Consider the following 27,418-nt stretch of genomic DNA (forward strand, 5'->3'; position numbering starts at 1 on the left):
GCCAAAAGCAGCTGCGTTAAAAGTGGTGGGTGTGGAAGTGTGTAACAGTCTCAACAACAGAGGGAGGAGCTGCTTCAGTACTCTTCGGAAACCACAAGAAAACTCCTCAGAAACATTCACAAAGGCACTCCGCAGCCAGCCCCAGCGCTCCCAGAGCTACCCAAGTCTTTGCTAGAAAGGTATGTACTTCTGCTTCTCTCTGACTTCATAACTCTGTTAACGGTGGAATTTCCCCAAAAGTTTTCTTAGCTCCCGGTTGCAGTTACTAATGAACTTTTCTTTTTCTGTGTTACAAAAATTCTGCTTTATTTAGAAACATTGGAAGCTGTCTCATCCCAAGTTAGACCACGGGTCCATGAAGGTTTCAGACAGGGAGCATGTATCTACCTGGAGATGGCAGGGATCAAACCAGAGACCTTGTGCATGCAAAGCAGATGCTGTACCACTGAGCTACAACCTTTCCTCAGGGTGTCCCTTTGTTCCCAAAGGGCTTGTTATTTCTACTTACTGCACTGCAGTGACAGCTTTTATCGATGAATGCAATTACTTGTTGGGAGTCAACATGCATACAGACGCACACACAGTCCCTTTGCCTCTGACACAATGGATGTGCACACACAGCTGATTTTGATAGTATTAAAGTTAGGGTGCCAAGGCAGGACTTGCCAGTGGGTTACATAAATGTCTGAGGCATGGGTCACTAAAGTTACAGTTCTAAACGCGATTGTAAAAGGCAGTGAGGCCCACTGAACACAGGGGGACTTACTTCTGAGTAAGCAGGCACAGGATTGCTCTGCTAGCTACTAATGGGTCATTGGCTGGTGATGGCAGCCAGTTTCAATGAGTTGTGGACCCTTCATGTTTGGGATGATGCATGTAGAATGATGATCTTTAACTGCTGGATCAGGACCCATATGGGTTGTGCCTGCAGCATTGCCAGAACCGTTTCCTTTTGTTGTGCTTTGGGTTTTTCTTTTTTCAAATGAAAGAGACAAGAGGAGGAAAACAGAGAGATAAAAGTGTAAAAACAATTGAAGTGGCTCCCAAGTTGCAGGCTGGAAAGATGGATTCTAGTTTTGGAAAGGCTGCAGAAGACAGTTATGGTTATGAAAAGAAACAACAGTTATCTGGTTCCTAGTGCAATTGCCTTGTTGTAGGAAATGTGACATAGGGAATAGACGGGAGCAGAAATACCCTAGCGTGCGTACTTGGGAGTAAGTCTCGTTGACCTCACTGGAACTTAGCTCTCAATAAAAGTGCAAAAGAACATGTTATGAAACAAAGTGACAACTAGTTAGAGAACTTTACTTCTCCGTATATGCATACATAAATGTCTCTGGGCTGGTGGACTAATATGTTTTATTAATATATTTGCAAGTTGGCAATAGCACTAGTACATGTGTCTGAGCAGGTGAGCAACTAACTTTCATGAATATATTTGCAAGTTTGTAGTAGTAGCAGCAGTACTACTACTAGTAGTAGATGTGTCTGGGCAGGTGGGCTAATAAATTTTATGGAGTTTGCAGTTGTAGTAGTATTAACGGCAGGGGCAGTAGCAATAGCACTGGAACTCCAGACCATCACTTCATTGTTACCATTTTCCAAGTGAGTATTTGCCTGCAGCATACGTGTTTCGTACAGGGCAGCTGTGTGACAAATTACAGTGGTGCTTGCTCCCCAATGCAATCTGCAGAAACTGGTCCCACCTGGTCTCAGGACATTAGGTGTCCTGTGAGCTCTCCCCAAGTCCCATTCCTTAACTCATAATTCCCCTTCCCTGAATTGCACTTGTGTTGGGACTCCTGTTTCTGAATACAGAAAACTATTGCAATGCTAAGCTATCTCCAAGCAGAGTTTCCCTGCAGTGATGATAGTACCAGACTAGAAGAAGATAGTTCTAGGGAAGGAGATGCTACCGATGTTGATCATACAAGTCACTTTGAATTGGTAACCATCAATATGAGGTCATAAAATTCTCAGTGTGGCTTGCAGGTAGCTGCTCACCTGCAGAAGTGCTAATCTGTCAAGGCCATGAAATGTATGTGCAAAGTAAAGGTAAAGATAAAGGGACCCCTGACCATTAGGTCCAGTCGTGACCGACTCTGGGGTTGCGGCGCTCATCTCGCTTTATTGGCCGAGGGAGCCGGCATACAGCTTCCAGGTCATGTGGCCAGCATGACTAAGCCGCTTCTGGCGAACCAGAGAAGCACACGGAAACGCTGTTTACCTTCCCGCCAGAGCAGTACCTATTTATCTACTTGCACTTTGACGTGCTTTTGAACTGCTAGGTTGGCAGGAGCAGGGACTGAGCATTGGGAGTTCACCCCGTCGCGGGGATTCGAACTGCCGACCTTCTGCAAGTCTAGGCTCTGTGGTTTAACCCACAGTGCCACCCGCATCCCATGAAAAGTAGCATTTACTTAAAAGATGGAGAACCTATGGCCCTCCAGGTGTTGTTGAATTCCAGCTCCCACCAGCATGGTCAATTGTCAGGACGGTAGGCATTGTAGTCCAACAAAGGGCCACAGGTTCTCTACTCCAATTTTTAATTGCTAGAAGGAAAAACAAAATCAAACAAACAAAAATCCCACACTGATATAAAGAAATGGAAAGAGGGGGACACAGAGCCCATGAGACATGATGAAGCAACCACCTCAGGCAACACGGTCCACTGTGGGCAGCAGATCCTGATGTCAATCTCTTCTCTGTTCCTGATGTAGATCTTCACTGCCTCCCATGTTCTTTGGTGGGGAGGCATAATTTTGGAGGTCCGCCTCAGGTACTGAAATGTCTTTGGCTGGCCCGGTGGGGGTGGGCATAAATGCCCCATTAAATCTCTAATGCATGTTCAGCTGCAAATAACCTATTAAGCTGCAAATAACCTTTTATGTAAGGGAAAAACTCCTACGTAAAAGCTTCTCTTTCCTGAGGGAATCTGCAGGAAGAAATAGATAGGGTTTGTTTTCCTGGCAGCTTTGTCTTCTATTGGGAGTATGGGAGATGTGCTCAAGCTTGATTATGAAAAGGATCATAGAACTGTAGAGTTAGTCTAATCCCCTGAAAAGCAATAATCACAGCTAAATAATTCCATTTAAAATCCAACCTCTGCTTTAAAATCTCCAGTGGTGGAGGGTTCACCACCTTCCAAGGTGGTCCATTCTACTGGTCCCAACTGGGAGATTATGGAATCAGACAGTTGATGAGAAGAAGGACAGTTTCAATTGACCTCAACTCTCACTGGAATATAAAAGGCAGCCTTATACCAGGCCAGAACATTGGTGCACCTAACTCAACACTGTCTGTATTGAGTGGCTGTTGTTCTCCAGGGCTTCAGAAGGGACTTTCATTGTCCTAGTTGAAGATGCCAGGGCAGTGAACTTAGAAGATTAGGTGGTATCCATCTAAGTCATTCCATCAATGCAAGCATTTCAACTTGCACAACAGAGCAACATTTGTTCTGCGAGTTCCTCCAACTTTCTACAGCAGAAGGCAGGGAGACGAGTGGGGTAAGTTCCATTGTAGAAGTGGAAACTCTTCCATTGATTGAATGAGTTAGCTGAATACTGCTCTGTGTCTGCAAAACATGTGAGATATGGTCCATGTCACTGAGATATGGTCTTTATATTTAGTTATCTCTTCCCAAAGGTTTTATTTTTTTAAGCTGCAAAAACCCACTTCTATTCAAATTTCCAAAAGGTATGTTTTAAACACAAAGGTAATTTTTAAACCACATGGAAACTGTGGACAGGGGTAGGGGGGAAATTGTTTCACTTCACACTTAAAAGCAAAGCTACTTAATTTGCACTTTCCAAACCAATAAATAAATTGAAACACAGCCGTCTTTCGAAATTTCCACGTCCAAGTAGTGTGTATAAAAATGCATATACTAAAATAAAATGTGCATAAAAATAGTAGGGAAATAAAATGTGCATAAAAATAGTAGGAAAATATTAATATACAAAAGTACATTCTATTAGGGGAAATTTCTTTGCAAAAATGTATATAGGGCAAAATTTAATTTTAAAATTTATAACTTATGAGAAACTTTCATTGAAATGTCAATGAAGAGAGAAAGAGAGAGGATAAAGGGTGGTATATAAATTGAATAAATTGTGTGTGTTCAGTTCTCCTCATTTCTGCATCAGTATGTAATATATATCACAAACGGATGTAAAAATGTGGAGCACTGAATGGTGGAAAAATGAGAAACTGAGAGCAACTGAAATTGACAGATTTGCCCAGTCCTAATGGTGGATGTGTTCCGATTTTGTTAGTTCCCAAAGACTGCTGAGGTACCTGCCATTAGGCCTTGCTTCTACTTCCTGTAGGTGGGCTCACTTGGGCTGTGTTCTTCTTATTTCAGTCCCATTTGTATACTACCCATACAAATGTATCCCAGAGCAGTTCACAATGAGAATTTGCAAGTCCTATACAGTCATACCTCAGGATGAATACGCTTCAGGTTAAGCATTTTCAGGTTGCGCTCCGCAGCAACCCGGAAGTAATGGAACGCGTTACTTCCGGGTTTTGCCGCTCGCGCTTGTGCAGACGCTCAAAATGATGTCACACACATGCATGGAAGCGGTGAAACGCGACCTGCGCACGTGCAGTCGTGCAGTCACGTGTTACATTCACTTCAGGATGTGAACGGGGCTCCAGAATGGATCCCGTTCGCATCCAGAGGTACCTCTGTAATGCAATTAAACTACTGCAAAAAGCAGGGGTTAGCAAACTTTTTCAGCAGGGAGCCAGTCCACTGTCCCTCAGACCTTGTGGGGGGCTGGACTATATTTTGGGGGTGGGAAATGAACGAATTCCCATGCCCCACAAATAACCCAGAGATGCATTTTAAATAAAAGGACACATTCTACTCATGTAAAAACACGCTGATTCCCAGACCATCTGGATTTAGAAAGCAATTGGGCCAGATCTGGCCCCAGGGCCTTAGTTTGCCTACCTATGGCATAAAGCATAGTTAAAATTAAAGCACTTTCCAAAGTCATCACAAGCCTCAGACCACAGAATGGGCAACTCAGTTACTGCCCTTTAAATACACCGGTAATTTCCTTTCCCCTCTGATCTTAAAACGCCTGCAGCAGGAACACTTGACGCAATCAGCAAAAACATGTTTCATAAACACAGGAGGCAAAAGGTGCTGTTTTGGAAACCTCGGGTTGTGCCCTGGAAGCCTCTTCTCCTAATCCCAGATGTGAAGATGTAATGATAAGGAAGAGCACTTCCTATGTTCTCAAGTGTGGAAACGCCAGCAGGCCTAAGAGCATTCAGTGAAATTAGTGCCAACAAGTCTACTTTAACATCCCAGCAATGCAAGATACAGTGGTACCTCGGGTTAAGAACTTAATTCCTTCTGAGAAACCAGAGGCCTTTCTCCTGGGCATAGTCGGCCAATTGGTGCCAAAGAAGGACAGAACTTTCTTTATGTACGCAACAACAGCAGCAAGAATACTGATTGCAAAGTATTGGAAGACACAAGATTTACCCACCCTGGAAGAGTGGCAGATGAAGGTGATGGACTATATGGAATTGGCGGAAATGACTGGCAGAATCCGAGACCTGGGAGAAGAGTTGGTGGAAGAAGACTGGAAGAAATTTAAAGACTATCTGCAGAAACACTGTAAAATTAATGAATGTTAAAATGATGTTGGATTGAAAATAAGTGGCATTAGCAACAAAGTTAACAAGAGTATGCAAAATTGAACTGATAATGGATGAAAATACAGAGTTATAATATGTTAAGATATAGAGTTAAGATAAACAAAAGAGGGTAAGGATTTACTGATTTGATTATTTAAATGGGGTTACAAAAAGGGGAGGTGTGAGGAGGCCAAGGAAATAAGATAATGAGTTAGGGTTACAAAAATGGATTTGTTTTTACTCTTCTTTTTCTTCTTTTATGTATTTTTCTATGGTTTTTTTTTGTATTTCTTTCTTTTTATATGATTTTTTAAATGTATGTTTTTGTAAAACTTCAATAAATATCTTTTTTTAAAAAAAATAGAACTTAATTCCTTCTGGAGGTCCGTTCTTAACCTGAAACTGTTCTTAACCTGAAGCACCACTTTAGATAATGGGGCCTCCCGCTGCCGCCGCGCCGCCACAGCACGATTTCTGTTCTCATCCTGAAGCAAAATTCTTAATCTGAGGTACTATTTCTGGGTTAGCAGAGTCTGTAACCTGAAGCGTCTGTAACCTGAGGTACCACTGTATTGAGACAGGTGGTAGGGATTACGCAAACTCAAGGACATTGTCTCCAGCAAAAGTAGCTCATTCACTTCAGTTGGCTGATCAATGAGCAGGCTGAGTGCTGCTGAGCTGACTTAGCTCCTTGCTGAGATTAATGATATTGGGGTGAGTGATCTTACAATAATGAGAACTTCTACCAGTTGTTTCACTCTGTAAAATAATAATAAAAAATTGGATTTTCTGAACCTGGAGGTCAGGGGGAACCCAGAAGCTGAGCAGGGAAAACATGGGAGCAGAATGTTTTGTAATAATAATAATAATAATAATAATAATAATAATAATAATAATAATAATAAATAATTTTATTTATACTCTGCCCCCGCCCCCGGCCAGAGCCGGGCTCAGGGTGGCTAACACCAATAAAATCACAGTAAAAAGCATGATAGGGGTGAAAGAAAAAGAAGAAAAAACCCAATTTAAAATACAGGTTAAAATGCAATTTAAAATGCAGCCTCATTTTAATAGTAGCCCATAAATCAAGACCATAAGGGGAGGGAAACATAAGGGTCAGACTGAGTCCAAACCAAAGGCCAGGAGGAACAGCTCTGTCTTGCAGGCCCTGCGGAAAGATGTCAAGCCCCGCAGGGACCTGGTCTCTTGTGGCAGAGCATTCCACCAAGTCAGGGCCAGTACTGAAAAGGCCCTGGCCCTAGTTGAGACCAATCTAACCACCTTGTGACCTTGCAATTGCCTCATGAAAAGTATGTGAATCTAGCATGGTTCTCTCCCCCCCCCCCAGCCGCTGGCCCCACCACCGCTCCCCCAAATGGCCAGTTTGGAAGCAGTCAAGTCTCTACAGCATCCAAGAAGCCTCTGCAAAGAAACTTGTTGATGAGACATCTCCATTCCTTTCTCCTCCATGCCAGACAAATGATGTCATGGTGACTTATAGCACCTTCAATCAAATGTTTGCATTCTGGAAGTGAATGCAAATATAATCAATTATGCTTACAAGTGAGCCAGTCTTTCACCCGTCCTAGGTAGCATTCACCAGTGAAAAAAGAAAATCTGCTTTACTTCGCTCTTGTGCCCTTAACAGCAGCTTGACATGCAGAAATCAGCACAGGAAGCTTTTAAATGCATGGACATAAACATTCTCACTTGGCAATACAGTGGTACCTCGGGTTACATACGCTTCAGGTTACAGACTCCGCTAACCCAGCAATAGTACCTCGGGTTAAAAACTTTGCTTCAGGATGAGAACAGAAATCGCGCGGCGGAGGCCCCATTAGCTAAAGTGGTGCTTCAGGTTAAGAACAGTTTCAGGTTAAGTACGGACCTCCAGAATGAATTAAGTACGTAACCAGAGGTACCACTGTATGTGCACATCAAGGAGGTATTAAAGACACGGGAACAATACAAAAAATGGTCAACGCCACCCCTTGGCAGATGTGTCCAAATACTTTCCCTAGATTCCAACTTTAGGCTCTTTGGGGAGTGTGGATTGCTAATGGGAGGCAATGTAATATTATCTGAGTTATAGAACCCAAACCGTTGTCTTGGCTCTTTAGCAGAGAACATTGGGAGTCTTGCTCAGAAAGTTTGTTTTGGAGTTGAGGTGCTTCCAGGGCTGAAGCCTCTGAGCCATAACCAGGCTTCACACCTGTGCAAACCAATGAACGTAACTTTCTGCTTGAGATTACTAATGGGAGCTGAATACAATAGAGACCCTCTGGTTAATGCTGGCCAGTGGAAGATGTCAAAGGACAGACAACATTCTTTCTCTTAGAGACTCTAGCAGGCTGGCGTGTGTGACTTTAGGCAGGAAACAAGAGGCAGATGTTTGTTCTGCTTTTTGCCACAAGCTGAATCTCTCTGGCAGAAGAATGCAAGTTGTAACCGGAAAATTCTGCTTTGTCTACCTGACCACTCCATTCTCCACCTCCTGAAGGAGAGTGTCCTATCTCTGGCTTTTAATTTCATGTGATGACTTATCAAGTAGCACTTATTTGGGGAGGGGCAGCCTGCCGCACTGGGGAAAATGCTCACAAAACTGCACTGAGAAGGGGCACGCTCCCTGCCAATTTCAGGCAATAAAGTGGCGTAGGTCATATCCTGCAAAAGAGAAAATGATGAGTTCCCCTGAACCTCGGCATAGCTCATTCCCCCTATGAAGCTGGTGATTAGAAGCCTAATATGTGAAGCACGATCCAGAAGTTGCTTCACTCAGTTCTGGCACCTCTCAGGTGGGCACCATTGCCATTCTAGGAGAATGAGGGAGGTGTTCAATGTGAGTTCCGGCACCTCTTTTTCTAGAAAAATAGCACTGGTTCTAAGTATTAAAAAACAAAGCCCCAAGTTGCTTTTTTCCATTCTTTTTTACTCAGCTCACTCTTGAAAAACATGTTTTTTAAACCTTCAGAACGTGCCTTTTTATCATGGACTGTTTCTAAAGCATGTTTTACGGTACAAAGTGCTTTACAGTCCTTGTTTCCATTCGGCCTCCTTTACAGGAATGATGCTTTGTATTTACTCCCAATGCAATCAGAGAAGGGGTTTTCCTCAGGAGGAAAGAGGTAACTCTCACTCCTCAACTGCTATAGTCTTGATAATTATCTGCACCTCCTCTTGATTAAAAAAACTGCAGGGTAACTATAGTAGGCCCTGACATTTGAGAAAAAAATTGAGACTTAAGGAAAATGGCAGTGGCTTCACTTAGTGTTACATGCAGTCAGGACACATATGTGTGTGTGTGTGTATCTAGCTATCTATGAAACTTGGAGCTCATTCCATTTTCCAACTCTCCTGCCACTCCCCCCCCCACATTAAATCCCTAGAACTTTCCCTTCCTACCCAACTAAGTTCGCTTTTCAGCTTCCCAGCCTGATTTCTTCATGCAAATCCAGGATTGTGATGTGGCACTACAAAGCCTCCAATGGGGCATGTGTGATGACAGCCTTACATTTTTATGTATATCGGAAGATATACAAACACACACATTCATTCATTCTCATTTGTATTAGGGCAGGGGTCAAATCCATCCCTATCAAGTGAAGCCACCAAGTTACCATATTTTTCCATGTATAAGACTATGTTTGTTCCCTAAAAAAGAATGTCAAAAATTAGGGGGCATCTTACACTCTGTGCCATCTCCCCCCATTTTCTTAAATCTGAGTCCCCCAAAATAGGGGGCATCTTATACATGGGGGTGTCTTGTAGATGGAAAAATATGGTATATGGCTTCACTAGGCGATGAAACAAATATACGGAGGGCAAGGTTATAAGGATGACTATGTACTTCCTGAAGTATCAGAGGCGGTGTTATGTACTGAGTTAAATAGGATCCAAACTGCAGCAGTCTGATTGGTCCTAGAACAATAGGATCCAAAAGGCAGCAGTCTGATTGGTCCTAGAACAATAGGATTCAGAATGCAGCAGTCTGATTGGTCCTAGAACAATGCAGCAGTATGATTGGTTGGCAGGAACCACCCAATCATGCTCCAGATAGAAGTGAATCCACAACCTGATTGGCTTACAGTAGAATTCCGGAATTAGCCAATCATGTGCAGCCCATTGTGTAAATAATGTATATAAAGCAGATACTTTGAGGGGACTTTCATTCATTCCTCCTCACCACTATGAGCTGAATAAAGAGCATGAAATCACTTTGCGACTCTGAGTATATTTCAGGCAGCCCGCTAGGGAACAACAGCAGGAGAGGGCTGTTGTCTTCCCATCATCTTTGTGGGCTTCCCAGAAGCAGCTAGTTGGCCACTGCAGGAAAGAGGATGCTGGGCAGGCCTTTGGTCTAATCCAACAGGGCTCTCCTTATTTCCTTATCCTTGGTATCTGCAAAGGGTGAGTGAACTGCCTCTGCCTTTGGACACTCCCCGCTCCTCCAGACATTAGAAATATATTAAACTGGATGACGTGAAGGGAAGCAAAATGGCAGGCAGACAAGCCCTACAAGTCACAGGGGAAATTGCCCTCTTTGATAAAGATCTCCGGCGCAGACAGACATTTTTCTGGCACGCTGTCAGAAAGGTACGTTATGTGGTCATTTGGATGGCCACATAATTGTATTGTACAAGAAACCCACTGCCTACAGTATTCAATTTATCTTTTGAGCTAGTTGCATGGCAGCTTCATCAGACGATGCCAGTGGCATCTCTGCAGTTTACTGCTTCTTTCCTGACACAGGCAAAAACTATTCTGCTTGTTAAAAAGAGATCAGGAATTATTTTCATCAGCTGAAGCTGACGTTGCTTTCCATTAGGATCAAGACTGTTTTATTCTTTTAAAAAAAACAACCCCAGAAAAGACCCAGAAACATAAACAACCTAGTTTGAAGCATAGGCTCCTTTATTTTTCTTAGAGGTTTCTGAAATCCTTGCTGCAAAATAGTGAATGGTGTTGCATTCTGACCTACAGGCCTTCAATAACCTGATTGTAGGATTGCCTTTATACTGAATAAATCCAGTGGTACATGTAGTCCAATATTTTTTACATCAGGACTGCAGAGCCTCAACAAGCATGGCCAGTGGTCAGGGATGATGGCAGGTGTTGTCCAACAATACCTGGAAAGCATTGTATTAAGAAAGGGCAGCTTAGGAGGACTATGAATCTCGTCAACCCTTAAGATTATCTAAACCAGGCATAGGCAAACTCAGCCCTCCAGATATTTTGGGACTACAATTCCCTTCATCTCTGACCACTGGTACTGTTAGCTAGGGATCATGGGAGTTGTAGTCCCAAAACATCTGGAGGGCCGAGATTGCCTATGCCTGATCTAAACCATGATTCAACATCATGAGAATGAGCCTAGTCTTGCCCCAAGCTCATATGCTTTCCCCTACCCTCTCCCCTGACATGGACATGAGGCCAAGTTTGGATGCTTTTGTTTCTCTTTTAGATCAACTGCAGCTTGTTGTGTTGTCCAAACATGGACAATGTGGTTAAACCTTAACTACAACTCATCTTCAAACCACTGTTGAACTCACCAAATATGAAAAAGCACAGGCATTTATACATTTACAAGCATAGGAAAGCCTTGTCCATATATAGTTATACTTCCTTCTGCTAGCTTCTACTTTCTTTCTTTTTAAAACATTTTTATTTGGTTTTACAAATATAATTTTATAACAATCCATATACATATCCATATATGGAGATTCTCTGAATCTCGAGGCTTCCCCCATCCCCTTCATGGGTCCTATTGCCAACATTTGAAACTGCATATTATTCCTTAATCTATATTTTATATCAATCCATTGTCAGGAGCTTGTCCTACACTCGAGTAGGACCCTGGCAGAGACACATGCCCGACTGGCATGTTCTCTCCCTCCTGGTCAATCGTTCAGGAACTTCAAAAGCTATCTTCAGCCCGAACATCACAGTGACCGATGCCAACAGACATTGGCACACTTAGGGATCCGCAGAGTCTTCACAGCTTGCGTGACAGACCTCAGCAACTCAGCATTTTGGCTAATCTACTTTATTTACATATAAATACACACGGAGCACTGCAACATGGCTCCCGCTCTCTCTAGCATCAGACAGCAAAGAGAAAAAGAACAAAGGACAATAGTCCCACTTCACGGAACACAGTAACACAAACATCCTGTCTCCGTCACTTCCCACTTTGTGGAGTCAAAATATACGCCGTCATGTGATAGACAAAAATCCCATGACTGCAATCACGGAGCAGGAATTCTAACATCCATATCATCCATAACATTTGTTACATTACAAATGAGATTAAAATCCTGCTAATGTTTCCATCTGCATGCAATGGTGTCCTAAGTATATTATGAATTTTTCTCATTCTTTTTAAAAGTTTTTGTCCTCTTGGTTCCTGAGCTTTCCAGTCAGCTTTGTCATTTCAGCATAGTCCATCAGCTTAGTTTGCCATTCCTCTCTGGTAGGGACTCTTTCTTCTTTCCATCTCTGGGCTAGTAACATCCGTGGGCTGTTGTCCCATACATAAATAATCTTCTCTTTTCCTTTGGAATGTCGGTACCTATAATTCCTAATAGAAAAGCTTCTTCTTTTTTAACAAAAGTTATTTTAAACATTTTTTCATTTCATTATATATCATTTCCCAGAAAGCTTTAATTACCTTACACGACAATCACATATGATAAAAAGTATCTTCTCTTTTTTTACATTTCCAGCATGTATTTGTACTAGTTCTATACATTCTTGCTAACTTACTAGGAGTCAAATACCACCGGTACATCATTTTCATATAATTTTCTTTCAGCGTACAACATGCCACAAATTTCAAATCTGTTTTCCATAACCTTTCCCAGTCTGCCATCTGGATATTATGTCTCAAATCCTTTGCCCAGTGTATCATTACAGATTTAACCTGTTCATCTTTTGTATGCCACTCAAAGAGCAAACTGTACATTTTTGACAACAATTTAATGTTATTTTCTAACCACTCTTTAACTAAAGCCGTTCTTGTTATCCGTCTTAAAAATATCATTTAATTGGTGAAACTGTAACCACTCTGTTAATAACTCCCTTATCTTGTCATAACTAGCTAGCTTCTACTTTCTTATCTTTACTGCCTTCCCTTGCCCTTAACCCTTAAAGCAATCGCGACTGCACACATGTTGTTTGGTCCTTTTCTCACAGTTATCTTGCAAACACAATCTTCAAATTCCAACCATCACTTGCTCATTCTTTCTCACGCCCATTTCAACTTTCTTTAATTCTTTAATTCCTTCATAATTTTATTCTTCTACAGTCAAGGCCTGTCACAGCTTTCAACTGCTACATCAGTTCTTATCCACCTAGAACATATGATCCAATTCAGTTTTCCCCCCGTTCAGTGAGTCCCAGATGTTTTCCCCACAGTAGCTCTGCTCTGCCTTCCTTATTTTGTCTAAATAATGCTCTTAAGGTTCAATCAGGGCCAGATTTAGGTTTGATGACGCCCTAAGCTACTGAAGGTAATGGGACCCCTATATGTCCAGCTGTCCTTTGTCAACAACAATTTGTCACTGTTTTTTTTTCTGTTTGAATATATGCTATATGGTAATTTATGGACCTAGTAGGTATCTAAAGCCATTGGCACATAACAAAATATGTATTTTATCAATGTAATTGTTGAACTGATATACAATTAAGAAGTCTATTAATAGTGAAATACAATTAAGAAGAAGTATAATAATAGTGAAATAATATTTTAGGGAGCAGGCTAGCAGGCAGGGCCCATTACTTACACCATAGGAGCCTACAAAACACTGTTGCTGTATGTTGGTTTTATTTGTTTTTTAACTTATATTTTGGAAATGTACATCCAGCGTTTTTTTTCCTTTAATTTTTTTTGGGCCCCCCCAAGAGAGTGGGGTCCTAAGCTATAGCTTGTTTAGCTTATACGTAAATCTAGCACTGGGTTCAATCCAGTAGCATAGTAACATTTTTGTTATCCCAAGGTCTCTGTGTTTCAGACATGTTTGTTGTGGGTCAATAAAGAGGCATCCTAATCAAGTAATAATAGATAAGGCCAGGTTTTTACTGCCAAACTTTATCTGAGTTACTTACTTGATGCTTTCTGTGGCGCCATCTTACCTTAGGGATACCTGCTGTGGATTAAACCCCTGGACCAGCCTGAACTACTATGGGCAAATACACAGCTCCTAGGAATACGTTGCTAAATTTAATGGAATGAGAAGATTTGACCTGTTCTCAGACAGGTATTAGGTAATCTGATCGTCACAATGCTTCCAATTGCTTGTTAACCTTTTGTAAGTGAGGCGGGAGGAAGAAGAGTGAAACATCTCACACTGTGGTCTTTATAGTTACATCCACATTACTTAGCCCCCAAAGAATGACCATCAACGAGTGAAAACATGCTGATATCTATTATTCGAAAAGCCCTGTGGCTTCATGTCTGTGCCGGTGGCTGAGAGAAAAGCACAGGCAATGGAGCTGAAAATTTGAAGCACCAAATCATGAGATTGCTCCCAGAAAAATGCACGGAAAGAAAGTCAACAAAATCCATTCCATTCCTATACTGGCCTGATTAGAATGAACAAAATTGCGTTGCTATTTTTTTTGAGAAGGTGAGGGGGATCTGACTCCACACCATAATAACACTCGTCAGAAAATAAACAACAGGTAGCATTTAACAGGAAGCCACAGTGCAGCGGCAAAGCTATGCAAAGCTATGCAAAGCTATGCAAAGCTATCCAGAGCATGCCTGGAGATGCTGAAAAGCAGCCTCTGTAGTTGAGCTGGGAAAGGACTCTGCTCAGTTCCCTGGAGAGCTGCTGCCAGCCAGAGCAGACAGAACTGAGAGAGATGGGTCAGCACGCATCTCCTTTTAAGTTGTAATATTCCCAGCTTGTGATACCACCCTCCCCCACCTTGCTGTGGCAAAGCATCATAGCAAATGTGCCAACATCACCTCATTACTCCCGCTTCATCCAAAGCTCTTGCACTCCTCTAATAAATTTAACCTCCTCCTCCCTCTAGCCTTCTATTTGCCCTGGAAAGGAGGCTGTTGTGGGTGCAAGTAGCAGATTTCTTCTTGGCTTTATAGCAGCGGAGGTGGTATCTTCTTAGGAGAAATGGCAAGAGGGGAAAGGGATTAGATCCATTTTCTCCTGTATTATGGTCTTATTTCAGAATCAGGGTGACCTTTTAGCTGTTACTCCTTTAAAAATAAATAAATGTAACTACTATCAGATAAATCCCATAATGTCCAGTTTGGCCTGAATGCTTTGATCAGTTTTTAAATCTTGCTTCCTTTCTGGGGATCCGGGCCAAAAAAAAATTGTAGGTGGACAGAAAGAAATCCCCTCCACAGTTAGCTGATGCCAGGAAGTGCAGCGTATTGATGGGCTGAGCTGCCATCGGCACGCAATTGTGCACTGACCTTTGCCTCCCCCACAACAGCTTTCAGAACTGTTGTGATAATAAATGGGACTCCCATATGGCTAGGCATGGCTCCAGGAAACAAAAAACAAACAGAACAGTGAGGCGAAGCCTGTTAATTACATACAGACTGGATCTGTGCTAGCAAGGTCTGTGAAGGCACAATGAAAGGCATGCATGCAGCCTTTAAGGAACTACTAGGATTAAACCTTTATATGTCTGTTGCCTTTGTCCGTGGAGTTTTCTTGGCAGGGATACTGGAGTGGCTTCCCGGTTCCTGCTCCAGGTGGATCACATTTGGTCAAAACTCTCCACTATGACCTGTCCATCTTACGACAAGGTTGGGGACCTTTGGCCCTCCAGATGTTGCTGAACTACAACTCCCATCAGCCCCAGCAAGCATGGCCAACGACCAGGGATGACGGGATGAGGAGCTGCACGAGGAGGTGAAACTGGCCTGATTTAAATACTCAAGAGGTGGACCAGAGTGAGACCTACAGGCTCAGTCTGGTCCACCCCCAGAGGCAGAGCCAGTCAGGTAGCCCTCCCGCAATTGGCCAGTTTGGGGGCAGGCTGCAATCAATTTCCCCGGGAAGCGTGAGGATCATTTTAAGTGTCACGCCATCCCACAATGCCGGGTCGGTTAAGCAGACATCTGAACAAGACTTTATCTGTCAGTTTGATTCCATGGGTTTAAGACTCAGTCCCATTCCTAGCCTAAAATTAGCAAAGCAAAGCTGGATTTGTACAATGGGGCAGATGGGAGTTGGGAATTCAGCAAGATCTGAAGAGTCATGTGTTAGCTACCTCTGGTCTAAGTGATTCATGTATAACCATACAAATAAATCACAGGCTGTACTTTGGCATTAACTCTCACCCTTGTTTAGGGGCTAGCCATTTTTGTGTACATATTCATCATGACGAAGTAGCCGGTGCATCCTTGAGAAAGCAAGAAAAAACAACTGCTCTGACATCCTTCCACACTTACCAGGTGTCTTCTTTCTAAGCGGGTGAAGTTTCTGCTTCTCATTAAACCCGCAATAGTATTTATTTTCACAAGGAATCGCCATGATGAGATGAGATGAGAAAGAGCAAAGAGGGCTACTGGATAAGGGTCACAGAGACATTCTTTTCATGCAACCCTCTAGTTTTATTGGGATTCTTTGCTAAATATTTATAAGAACATCATAAGAGCCTTGCGGGATGAGGCCAAAAGCCCACTTAGTCCGACATCCTGCTTTCAGAGTGGCCAGCCAAATGCCTCCGAGAAGCCCACAAGCAGAATTTGTCATTCCCAGATGGAGATACTGTGGGTACCGCATAGCTATCTTGGCAAGCAGCCATCTCCTTATCCTCCATGAATCTGTCTAACCCCCTCCTATAGGCATCCATAGGTGCCAACTCCCAGGAGCCCAGCTCATTCCCCACCTCCTAATGGACAGAACGATCAGGGGGCAGAGAAGGCTGAGCAAAGAGTGAGGAAGCAGCCTCCAGCCAGTGGCAGCAACAGTAGGAAAAAGAGGAGTCCGGGCGTGTCTTCAACAGTCAACGGTTACTCCTCCTGCTGCTGTCACATAAGGGAAAGATGGGAGAAGCATCCACTGGCTGGTGGCAGTGGCAGGAGGAGAAGGAGGCCGAGGGCAAGAGAATATGAGCTGTTGGCCATTTAAGCTGCATTCCTGCCATGTTCAACTCCACCACCTTGCTATGGTTCTGCCTGTCGCTGTATTCTGAGCCAATGAGGAATTTATCCTTCAGACTAATTGAGCCTGTCTGTGGGTTTTGCCCTCCTCATAGTAATTGTCGCAACTTGGGCAGATTAGGCATTGGGTAGAGCCTTAGTCATGATCAGAGGGGAGGGTGTAGGCCTCTGCCTGCCCCTCCAAGGGAACGGGGTATCCTGTTGAAGGGACCCAGGAGAAGGTGCTTCTGTCCAATCGCCCGGGCAGGTGCTAGGGCCACAGGGTCCTGGCGATCGTGGTGAGGTCCCTCCTATTTGTTGTATGTATGTCGTAGGACCTCCTTCCCTCCGAATCAACCCCAATGGAAACATCCAGCAAGCGGGTTGGTTGATTTGGGATATACCCAATGCCTGGGGATAAACCCCTTTCATCTGTAATCAATAAAATGGTGGCCTAATTTGAACCTGGGAGATCAGTGTGTTTTGCTCACTGGAAGGAAAGATCGTGAAGCTGCGGCTACAATACTTTGGCCACCTCATGAGAAGAGAAGACTCCCTGGTCTCCCTGATGTTGGGAAAGATGGAGGGCACAAGGAGAAGGGGATGACAGAGGACGAGATGGTTGGATAGTGTCTTCGAAGCTACAAATATGAGTCTGACCAAACTGCGGGAGGCAGTGGAAGACAGAAGTGCCTGGTGTGCTCTGGTCCATGGGGTCACGAAGAGTCGGACATGACTAAACGACTAAACAACAACAACAATTTGAACCGTAGAACGTTGTCTTGTGTGGTCTTGTCAGGGCGGCGGGCCCTCGGCGCCTGGGCACGCAAAACATGTTACTACAAGCAGCCAGTAACTGCCCCGCCAAACGGTTGAAAGGACAGGCTTTTTATAGACTCACTACACTTAAATGATGTAATGGCAGGAACACTCCACTTAACATTGTCGGCAGCTTTTTTTGGTTGCCCTGAACAAAACTAACCTCACAACTCAGCTGGAGTTGAGTAAACATACAGGGGTTAGCCTGGGAGTCCTTCCCTGTCAGCTTGTTTTGTTTTGCTTTTTTATATTCTAACTGCTTCTTTTGGGGTTGTGTTTGTCAATTTTAATATAAACACATACAGGGAAAAGGCATAATGACACGAGAGAAGACAAGTCTCGAATGAGAAAAGCAATATCTGTTTGCTGGTGTGGAAACTGGTTACTCCTTAATTCACTTCAGCCATCCTCATGTTGAAACAACAGATAATAGAAACTGAGAGGTGATTTGTCATCTATATTAGTAACAAAATGGAGCACATGTGGTTAATCCTATATTTCTGAATTAAAAACTCACTTGGGGCACCAATCCTTATATTCCCAAAACCTTGGGTTGTATCCCATGTACATGAATGTTCAATCGGCGCAAGGATTTCTGCTTGTGCAACAAGATGTTGTCCCCTCCTCTTCTCCCCCCACATGTCCCCTAAATCTGTTGCCCCAACTCTCTGGAGCAGATTTAGGGAGGGAGAGAGCATGGGGGAGGGAGAGATCCAGGGGAAGAGGAAGGGGGCGGTGGGGGCAGTCTGCCCTGAGTGTCATCACTGAGAGGGGTGACATTTGGTGTGCTGCCCACCCGCGACTCCCAAGCCTATCCCGAGCCACTGAGGGAAGGGCCAGAGCTGTGCCACTTTGCCAGCATCCTTCCCCCCTTCCCCCTTCTTTTTGACAGCTCAGAGGAGGCTTGGGAGTCACGGGGGCGGCGCACTGTTGCCCCCTGCTCCTGGGCTGCTTCCGGGGGGGAAGCCTCCCCCAAGCTGTCAAAAGGAAGAGGGAAGGAGCGTCTCCACCCCCATCCTTCTGCCCGGACACTGAGGTCCAGCGCCGAGGGCCTTCTGGTGGTTCCCTCACTGCGAGAAGCAAAGCTACAGGGAACCAGGCAGAGGGCCTTCTCGGTAGTGGCACCCACCCTGTGGAACACCCTCTCATCAGATGTCAAAGAGAAAAACAACTACCAGACTTTTAGAAGACACCTGAAGGCAGCCCTGTTTAGGGAAGCTTTTAAAGTTTAATAGACTATAGTATTTTAATATTCTGTTGAAAGCCGCCCAGAGTGGCTGGGGAAACCCAGCCAGATGGGTGGGGTATAAATAAATAAATTAATAATAATAATAATAATAATAATAATAATAATAATAATAATAATAATAAAGGAAGGTTGCTGGCAAAGTGGTGCGGCTCCCTCTCACTCCACCACACATGGGCGGCTCTCTCTGCCCCTATGCATGTCTTGCCCCCGGGACGCTTCCCACAGCGTCCCCCTTGGATGCTTCCCCCCCCCCCATCCCCATGGTCCCACCCCTGGGTGCACAGCGGCTAGCTCCGCCTCTGGAGAGACCACCGTTATGCAAGCGGAAATCTTTGCACTGAACCCAACACACTTTGCACACAAATAAGCTATCGGGTATCTTAGGGGAACCCCGAGGTATGCAGAAGAACTAAAGGTATTTAGGGGAGAAAATCCCTCAGCTACCAAAAACATTCCAGTGAAGAGTTTTCAGTTCTCTGTGCAGGAATGTCCAGGCAAACCTGCCCTTTTCCAGAATGCTGGACTGCATCCCACACCCAATTCTTGGTATATTTACCGTAGTGTGTGAAAGCATCCTGCCATTACGTGGTTGATGCAGTTGGGCTGCGTGGAACTGCCAAAGGAGTCTCCTTCCATTTCCTTTGTTCTTGTTATGTTGCCATAAATAGGTGAGAGAGGAGAGCATCTCGTGCATACGACAGCTGTCTTTGTTTTGCTACTAATAAATTTGTCCACTGTTAGTTGCCCCCAAATCAATAGAGATTGCGTGCAATGTGTTTCTTTTGCTTTAGTTTTAGTAAGCAGCATTTAATAAAAAAAAAGGTATGTGCCGCTTACTTTTATGTACTGTTTAAAAATCCACAAAGTTTTTCCAGTTACCAAAAGGAATTAAATTGAAATATTTGACTAAGAGAAAAAAAGTGTGTGGGGGGGGTGTTGCGAGCTGCTGGGACTGTTTACATGCTTGGGTAAATCTAAAAAAAAAATTTCCTTCCAGTAGCACCTTAAAGACCAACTAAGTTAGTTCTTGGTATGAGCTTTCGTGTGCCTGCACACTTCTTCAGATACACAGTGTATCTGAAGAAGTGTGCATGCACACGAAAGCTCATACCAAGAACTAACTTAGTTGGTCTTTAAGGTGCTACTGGAAGGAATAATTTTTTTTTGTTTTGACTATGGCATACCAACACGGCTACCTATCTGTAATTGGGTAAATCTGTTTGTTTTAGGAGGAGACAAGATGCAAAGGGATCCTGGGATCCTATGCATTTAATATTTGTGCAGAAGACAGAATTTCAGCAGGTGAAACTTGTCAAATAAGGGCAAGGAATGCTGCAATTATTGTAATTCTCTCTTCCATGCAATAATGAACAACAGCAGAGTAACCCTGCCTGCTTTGCATCCGTCCTCTCTGGTTTCTTTTATAGCCTGTGTGATTCTCTAAAACCTCTCTCTGCCTGCCAGTTTTTAACTGTCTGCTCGTACTTTCTTTTCTGTCTGGTTAATGGCAGAGACAGACTTATATCGACAATCAGTTCAAGGTGCTGTTAACACCCTTTGATACCACTTTTTAAGGCACATGTGACTGCAGCATGGTAGCAAATAGAAACTTGCTTTACTATTTTGACCAGGAGCACTTTTTCGGAGTGAGAGTGCAACCCAAAATCGTGGCACCCAAAATGGCTGCAGTAATCCTTTGTGAAAAAACAGGATGTCCCATTTTTTTCTGGGGCACTTTGCAGGTATGAAATTATTTACATTGTCAGCTCTGGGCAGCTGTGAGGTGGAGAGACTTCTAAATGCCACAATCGAAGGCGCAAACCAGAAGTCCATTGGAAAGGAATTATGTGGCTTTGGGGCCACCATCAATAAGGTCCTGCCCATTTTGTGCTCCAACCTAACTGATGGTGGACACTCAAGAAGAGCATATGGGTAGGATTAAATGGGTGAAGTTGGCCCACTACTAATCTGGACCCCAGTTGTTTGGGGCTTTAAAGCTTAAGGCCAGAACTCTGAATTGCACCCAAAATTGGGCACAAAACTTGGCTACCTGCTATTCCCTTTTCCTGGCAATGCCTCTCTCTTTCCAGCTTCTGGGAAAGGAAGTGCCCTCAAGGCCACTTAACATTCTCCCACCTAAAGCAAGCATCCGGGGGATATTTCACTCCCCAAAAGAAGGAAGAAGTAGTGACAGCATTGTTAGCTAAATGGCTGTAGCACAGCAGCTTTTGATTCACAGCTATGTGCAAAACAAAAAAAAAAAATTCTTTCCAGTAGCACCTTAAAGACCAACTAAGTTAGTTCTTGGTATGAGCTTTCGTGTGCATGCACACTTCTTCAGATACACTGAAACAGAAGTTGCCAGATCCTTCTATATAGTGAGAAGGTGGGGAGGAGTATTACTCAGAAGGGTGGTGGGAATGGGTGGTTAGCAGATAGCTGTGATGAGCCTGTTGACAACTCTTAACGACTGCAATAGGTCTTACAGGAAAAAGCAAGGGGTGAGAAGGTGAAGAATGGCTTTGTCATGTATAATGAGATAAGAATCCAACGTCTTTGTTCAGACCAGGTCTCTCCATGGTTTTAAGTTTGGTAATGAGTTGCAATTCAGCAGCTCCTCTTTCCAGTCTATTTCTGAAATTCCTTTGTATCTATCTGTAACTGGAGCTATGTGCAAGTGTGCCTTCCTGAAAATGGTGTCTTCCATATGTTTTGTTCTACAAATCCCATCTAGAGACATATCTAGGGTCCCTTGTGCCCTTGGCAAGGAGCTGTATTGCTGCCCTCCCCCTGGAAAAAAAATCACTTTACCACACATCTTTACCATAATAAATTATAATAATTGTTGTGTAGTCGTTTAGTCGTGTCCGACTCTTCGTGACCCCATGGACCAGAGCACGCCAGGCACTCCTGTCTTCCACTGCCTCCCGCAGTTTGGTCAAACTCATGTTGGTAGCTTCGAGAACACTATCCAACCATCTCGTCCTCTGTCGTCCCCTTCTCCTTGTGCCCTCCATCTTTCCCAACATCAGGGTCTTTTCCAGGGAGTCTTCTCTTCTCATGAGGTGGCCAAAGTATTGGAGCCTCAGCTTCAGGATCTGTCCTTCCAGTGAGCACTCAGGGCTGATTTCCTTAAGAATGGATACGTTTGATCTTCTTGCTGTCCATGGGACTCTCAAGAGTCTCCTCCAGCACCATAATTCAAAAGCATCAATTCTTCGGTGATCAGCCTTCTTTATGGTCCAGCTCTCACATAAAGAAGGCTGATTAGTATAATAATAATAATTTTTTATTTATACCCCGCCCTTCTCGGTTCAGAAAATCGGGCTCAGGGTGGCTAGCAACAAATTTAAAACACTTAACTGATGCAACAGAAAACAGCATAAAATACAGTATAAAACATGAATAACAATAAATTCAGAATTCAAAAATCAATTTAGGGGGAAAATCCATCCAATAAACATTAGATAATCACCAGGGCTAGCTGGCTAAATTAGTCCTATTTGGGCCAGTGAGGAGACCAAGGGAGAATTAACTGTGGGATCCCAGAGAGGGTAATCTTCATAAAAAGGGGAGGGGAGAGAAGGAAGGGGAGTAAAAGATCAGGCTAAGTTCAAATTGAAAGCCACTTCTCCTGTGTTTGATCTCGTTGTGGCAGTGGTGGTGTGTCACCACACATCATACACCCCATTAGTCTCATAAGTGATTTTTGTGCCTTGCCCCACCCCCAGGCCTGCACTGCCAGCAGGGGCTAGTTTCTCCCACCCCTCGATTAACCACTGCTTCCATTAGCCCCAGCCAACCTGCTTAGGGAAGGCCATTGCAGTACATTTAAAATGGTTGTCTCAAGGCTTGTTCACAGTGTTCTCTTTTTGATAGATGCCTGTCCCTTTCCGACATTGACTGCTGGCTGGGAGTGTGTCACCTATGCACAACACATTGCCGTGTGGGGACCTAGCCTACCAACCCTGATCAATCTCAAATGTCTCGGCGCTAGCAGTCCCGCAACAAAATGCATCTTTCAGCTTAGCAGCAGTTTTTCATCTTTTTAATGAGCTGCCCAGCCTGGCTGTAACGCAACGCTTTCCTCAATCTGTTCTAATGGGGTCCCCTAGCCTTCCACAGCAGATTGGGGGTGGTGCAAGGTGTCTGCAGTGGGGTGTGTGTGTGGAGGACTCCTGTTGCACTGGTGGAAATCCTTGCACTGGCTTCTGCTAGTTGATTATGCACCCCAAAAGCCATCTTGGTGTAGTGATTAAGAGAGGTAGTCTCGTAATCTGGTGAACCGGGTTCGCTTCCCCGCTCCTCCACATGCAGCTGCTGGGTGACCTTGGGCCAGTCACGCTTCTCTGAAGTCTCTCAGCCTCACTCACCTCACAGAGTGTTTGTTGTGGGGGAGGAAGGGAAAGGAGAATGTTAGCCGCTTTGAGACTCCTTAGGGTAGTGATAAAGCGGGATATCAAATCCAAACTCTTCTTCTCCTCTTCTTCAAAAATCTGGCCCTTGGTTTTTAATTGCATATTGAGCTTCTGCATATTGCACCGAAGACCGGTCTAAATTTACCTTCTTGTTTTCCAGCCCCCACGTGGACCACTGTCATGGCCGAAAACAACACAGCTCTTTATGGTGTCACAACTGCCTGGAACTCTGGGGTGAGCCAGTCTGCTTGGCACAACACAACAAACAACTCCTCCTGCGGCTGGCCACAGGAATGGAACTGGCTACTCGAAATCCAGCCAGTGTTCCTCTGGTTTCTTGCCACGGTGGGAATTGTGGAGAACATCTTTATCCTCAGTGTCTTTTGCTTCCACAAGAGCCGCTGCACGGTGGCCGAAGTTTACTTGGCAAACTTAGCAGCCGCTGACCTCCTCCTCCTCTGTGGTTTGCCTTTCTGGGCAATCACGATAAGCAGTAACTTCCATTGGGTGTTTGGGCTGCCCCTCTGCAAAGCCGTCAATGCCATCGTTTCTATGAACTTGTACTCCAGCATTTACTTCCTGGTGATGGTGAGCATTGATCGCTACCTGGCCTTGGTGAAAACAATGTCTCTGGGACGCCTGCGCCGGCCTTCTTATGCAAAGTGGAACTGCCTCGCCATTTGGGTCTCTGCGCTGTTCTTGAGCTCTCCTGCTCTCCTCTTTAGATCGTTGAAAGAAGAAAACAATGTCACCGCCTGCGTTCTGAATTATCCATCAGTTGTGCAATGGCCAGTGATCACAAACACTTTGCTGAACACAGTGGGCTTTTTGATGCCTCTCTGCATCATAACCTACTGCACAGCGCAAATCATCCATGCTTTACAAAACAGCACGTTTCAAAAGATCAGAGCTATCCAGACAGAGAAAAAAGCCACTACCTTGGTTCTCTTTGTCCTTCTTCTCTTCATTGTCTGCTGGCTTCCTTTCCAGATCACCACGTTCTTGGATACGTTGGTTCGCACTGGGGTTATTCTTGATTGTGGGGTTGAACAAGCCAATGACGTGGCTAGCCAGATCGCCGTCTACTGCAGCTTCAGCAACAGCTGCCTTAACCCAATTTTGTTTGTCCTGGTAGGCAAACACTTCCGAAGGAAATCCAAGGAGGTCTACTGTGGAATGCTCCAGAGAAGACCTAGTGCAGCACCATCCATCCAGACAGTGACAACCCTGGAAACTCTCCGAACATCCTTTTCAGTCGAAAACCACCAGAAAAAGTCTGCTGTTAATTTGCGATAGCGCCACTTGCTTGTTACCATAAGGAAAAAACACACATAAAATGTTGAATGTAGCAGGCTTAAACAGAGGGTTTGATATGGTGCCCACATTTTGAACCAGGTGGATTAATTCATTGCTGATGAAACTTTGGAGAAAACAGATATCAGATGTAAAGTTTGCATTGACACCTGCTCCAGCCAATGAATGAATGCTATTTTTATTTCTAGGACTGAATTCTGTATACATATACATTTGCACTTCCAGGAGCGATCTGTCTTGGGCCTTCTTCTATCATTTGAACTTGTGCAATTGCACAAGGGAGTGATTTCGGTGTGTCATTGATCCAAATCTTGGTCCTTGGTGCTATCCTGCTTCTCTTGGTACCTACACTATTCAGATCTGCAACACAGAGACCTCATTCAGATGAGATATTTGTGCAGGGAAAAATATGCATGGCTATTATTGAAATGAGATTCTAGGGCTCATTCAAAGAACAGCACCCCATTGCTCCTGGCTGGGAGAGTTATAGACAGCAAAAAGCCCCAGAAGTGTATCTTGGTGCAAAGTTAGGACATTCTGCCCTGATACACCCCATGCTTTTGTCCTGGGACATTTGCACATTTGTGCCATGGACACGGCAGCCATTGACTGCTGCAGGAGTGGGGGGGGGGGCCTGTAGCACTTATTATATTGTTGGATTCAAAATCCCCTTAGTCCCAGCTAGCATAGGCAATGGTCAGGGGTGTTGTAGTTCAACAACCACAAACGATTGCCTCCTCTATACAGATGAAAAGCTGAGTTCACAGAAATGCACCAGTGCATCAAGACCAGTTTCTCCTCCGTAAGTTCCTTGTAACATGGGGGAAAGGATATAGAGTAGGGGATAAGAGAGTCAACTGATTAAAATATTGCACCCACTGAATTAGGCAAGCCACAATTCTCTTCATCATAGTCCTGTCCCCCATTCACCCCATCTAAAATATGAGGATAATAAGCTGCCCTGTCTTACAGGGTTGATCTGAGAGAATGTATGGGAAATGCTTTGCCGTTTCTGAAGTGCTATGTAGATGGCAATTGTCACATGCCACCCCAGTCTCTGTGAGGAATCCCACAGGTTCCAGGCGAGGGATTAGCCAAAGTTGAGTTTCCTTGTAATGAGGGATGGTGGACATTGTGGTGTATTTAGGATATATGATTTATTTGCACACATGTATAACCTGAGCCTAAGGTGGAGGGGCTCACAGCATTAACTCCCCAAAAGGTTTTGCTTCTCCAATAGTCAAAGCCTAGGAATTAAACACAAATCAATCATGGCTCTGGCTCAGCTTCTCGGGGCGCAGCCTGCTCTCAGCTCAGGTCAGCCACAACTCTGGCTCTTCAAAACAAAACAAAACAGGGCAACTGCATTTTAAAATCGCATAGGATTTTAGACACAAGCTGAACTTCAAAATAAACGAGAATGTTCTCCAAAATGTGCATATGTACGAATATATCATCAGGACATTTGCTGTGTGGTATTGTAAAATACGTTCTTCTACAAAATAAAACTCTTGTGCAGCTTAAACTGGAAGTCCATCATTTATTTTGTTACTGCAGCAGATTGGAGAAAAGGGTGATTAGTTCAGCAGTGAAATGCAAAGGGACAGCAGAGTGTTGCTGTTTTTCCTCATTTCCTCCCAGGTGTGCTCTTGTTCAGGAACCACCAGCCACACCCTCTTCTAGGAAATTTCACCTCACTTCAGATTTCCATCTTTCTGCTCACAACTGACAACCATCACTACTGAGCATGCTCAGTCCTCACTGGGATGTGAGAGAGGGAGGCATTGCTCACTTAGGGTGTTCTTTGCATGATTTATTGCAAACCTCAGGTGTCTCCCCCTGAGCATGATGGGACAAAAAATTGGGCATTGGGGAGTGAGAAATGTCCCTATTTTCATCTGAGGAATGCTGGAGGTTAGGCCATTGGCACTCACCACTTGAGTTGCTGCAGTTATGTGGGATTGTTACATTTCACATGTTTGTTCACATTCCACCACAGAGTGCTGGAGTCCCGTGAGCGGAAGATCTGCTCTGTATTGCTTTTGTGTTCTCTCTCCCCGAGAGGAACGACAAGGAGAGAGGCCATGTTTTCTTTGCCCTGATTTATGTATAATAAATGCATAGTTTAGTATCGTATCCACGCCTCAAGCCTGATCTGTTGTGCGTTTACTCTGCTGAGTAATGTGTGCTCTTGCATGCACAGCAGCTTGAGTTGCGGACACATGTCGAAGGAGGATAACTGATGGATCTCCACAGTGGCAAGGCTGAGAAGGAAGACACTGTGGCTGGGGCCAAGCCAGCTGGCTTTCCATCCCATGGTTCCGACAGAGTTTGCTATTATCACGATGGAGGTTGTGCTGTTATAGGGAACAATGTTACACACTAAAAGCTTGAATTTGTTATTAGGGGGAATGATGTTTAGGCTGTGCCTCAACAGTGGGAGTCAGTAATGCTCCTGAATACCAGTTGCTGCAAACTGCAGGATGGGATGTCTGGATCCTGCCCTTGGGCTTTCCTGGCAGCTGGTTGGCTGCTGTGACAACAGGAGGTTAGATAACATGGACCATTGGCCTGATCCAGCAGTGCTCTTCTTAGTTTTTCAGGTCTTGGCTTTGTTAATCTCATGTGCTACCTGAGAACCAAACGAGACAGGATCGCAGCAGCTGCATGAATGTAAATACAGAGCTGACCTAGTCACATAAAACAAGAAGGATAGGAGCCTCTGCACCATAGAAGGTCAGATTTTGCACCCATTGTTTCTTTGGCCCAGCATCAGGCATTATGTGAGTTTTATAGTGGAAAATATTCCCCGTTAATTCCCCCCTTCCCTTATGAAAACCCCAG

The 27,418-nt window shown here is 44.2% G+C and overlaps 1 protein-coding gene and 1 long non-coding RNA gene across 6 annotated transcripts; one reads left to right on the top strand and one right to left on the bottom strand.

Moving 5' to 3' along the window:
• Positions 1-45: 45 nt before the first annotated feature.
• BDKRB2 (bradykinin receptor B2) lies at positions 46-26,099 on the top strand. 5 transcript variants are annotated; one of them, XR_014549183.1, is made up of 4 exons: positions 56-179; positions 15,981-16,103; positions 23,421-25,277; positions 25,367-26,099. XR_014549183.1 is itself a non-coding variant. In XM_083618769.1 (3 exons), exon 3 carries the CDS (start codon positions 23,441-23,443, stop codon positions 24,554-24,556), a length of 1,116 nt encoding a protein of 371 aa, XP_083474895.1. In that variant the 5' UTR covers positions 56-179; positions 15,981-16,103; positions 23,421-23,440; the 3' UTR covers positions 24,557-26,099. The 5 variants fall into 5 exon arrangements, 3 of the variants coding, with proteins under 3 accessions (XP_083474895.1, XP_083474894.1, XP_083474896.1); XR_014549182.1 differs by lacking the exon at positions 15,981-16,103 and having other exon boundaries at positions 46-179; XM_083618769.1 differs by having other exon boundaries at positions 23,421-26,099.
• On the bottom strand, positions 17,041-17,858 carry LOC310766910. The gene is made up of 3 exons (XR_014550520.1): positions 17,543-17,858; positions 17,198-17,239; positions 17,041-17,112 (listed from the first exon to the last, which is right to left on the bottom strand). It is a non-coding gene; the product is annotated as an uncharacterized lncRNA (long non-coding RNA).
• Positions 26,100-27,418: the final 1,319 nt, after the last annotated feature.

This window comes from Podarcis filfolensis, assembly GCF_964270895.1.
Source record: "Podarcis filfolensis genome assembly, chromosome: 1".
NCBI lineage: Eukaryota > Metazoa > Chordata > Lepidosauria > Squamata > Lacertidae > Podarcis > Podarcis filfolensis.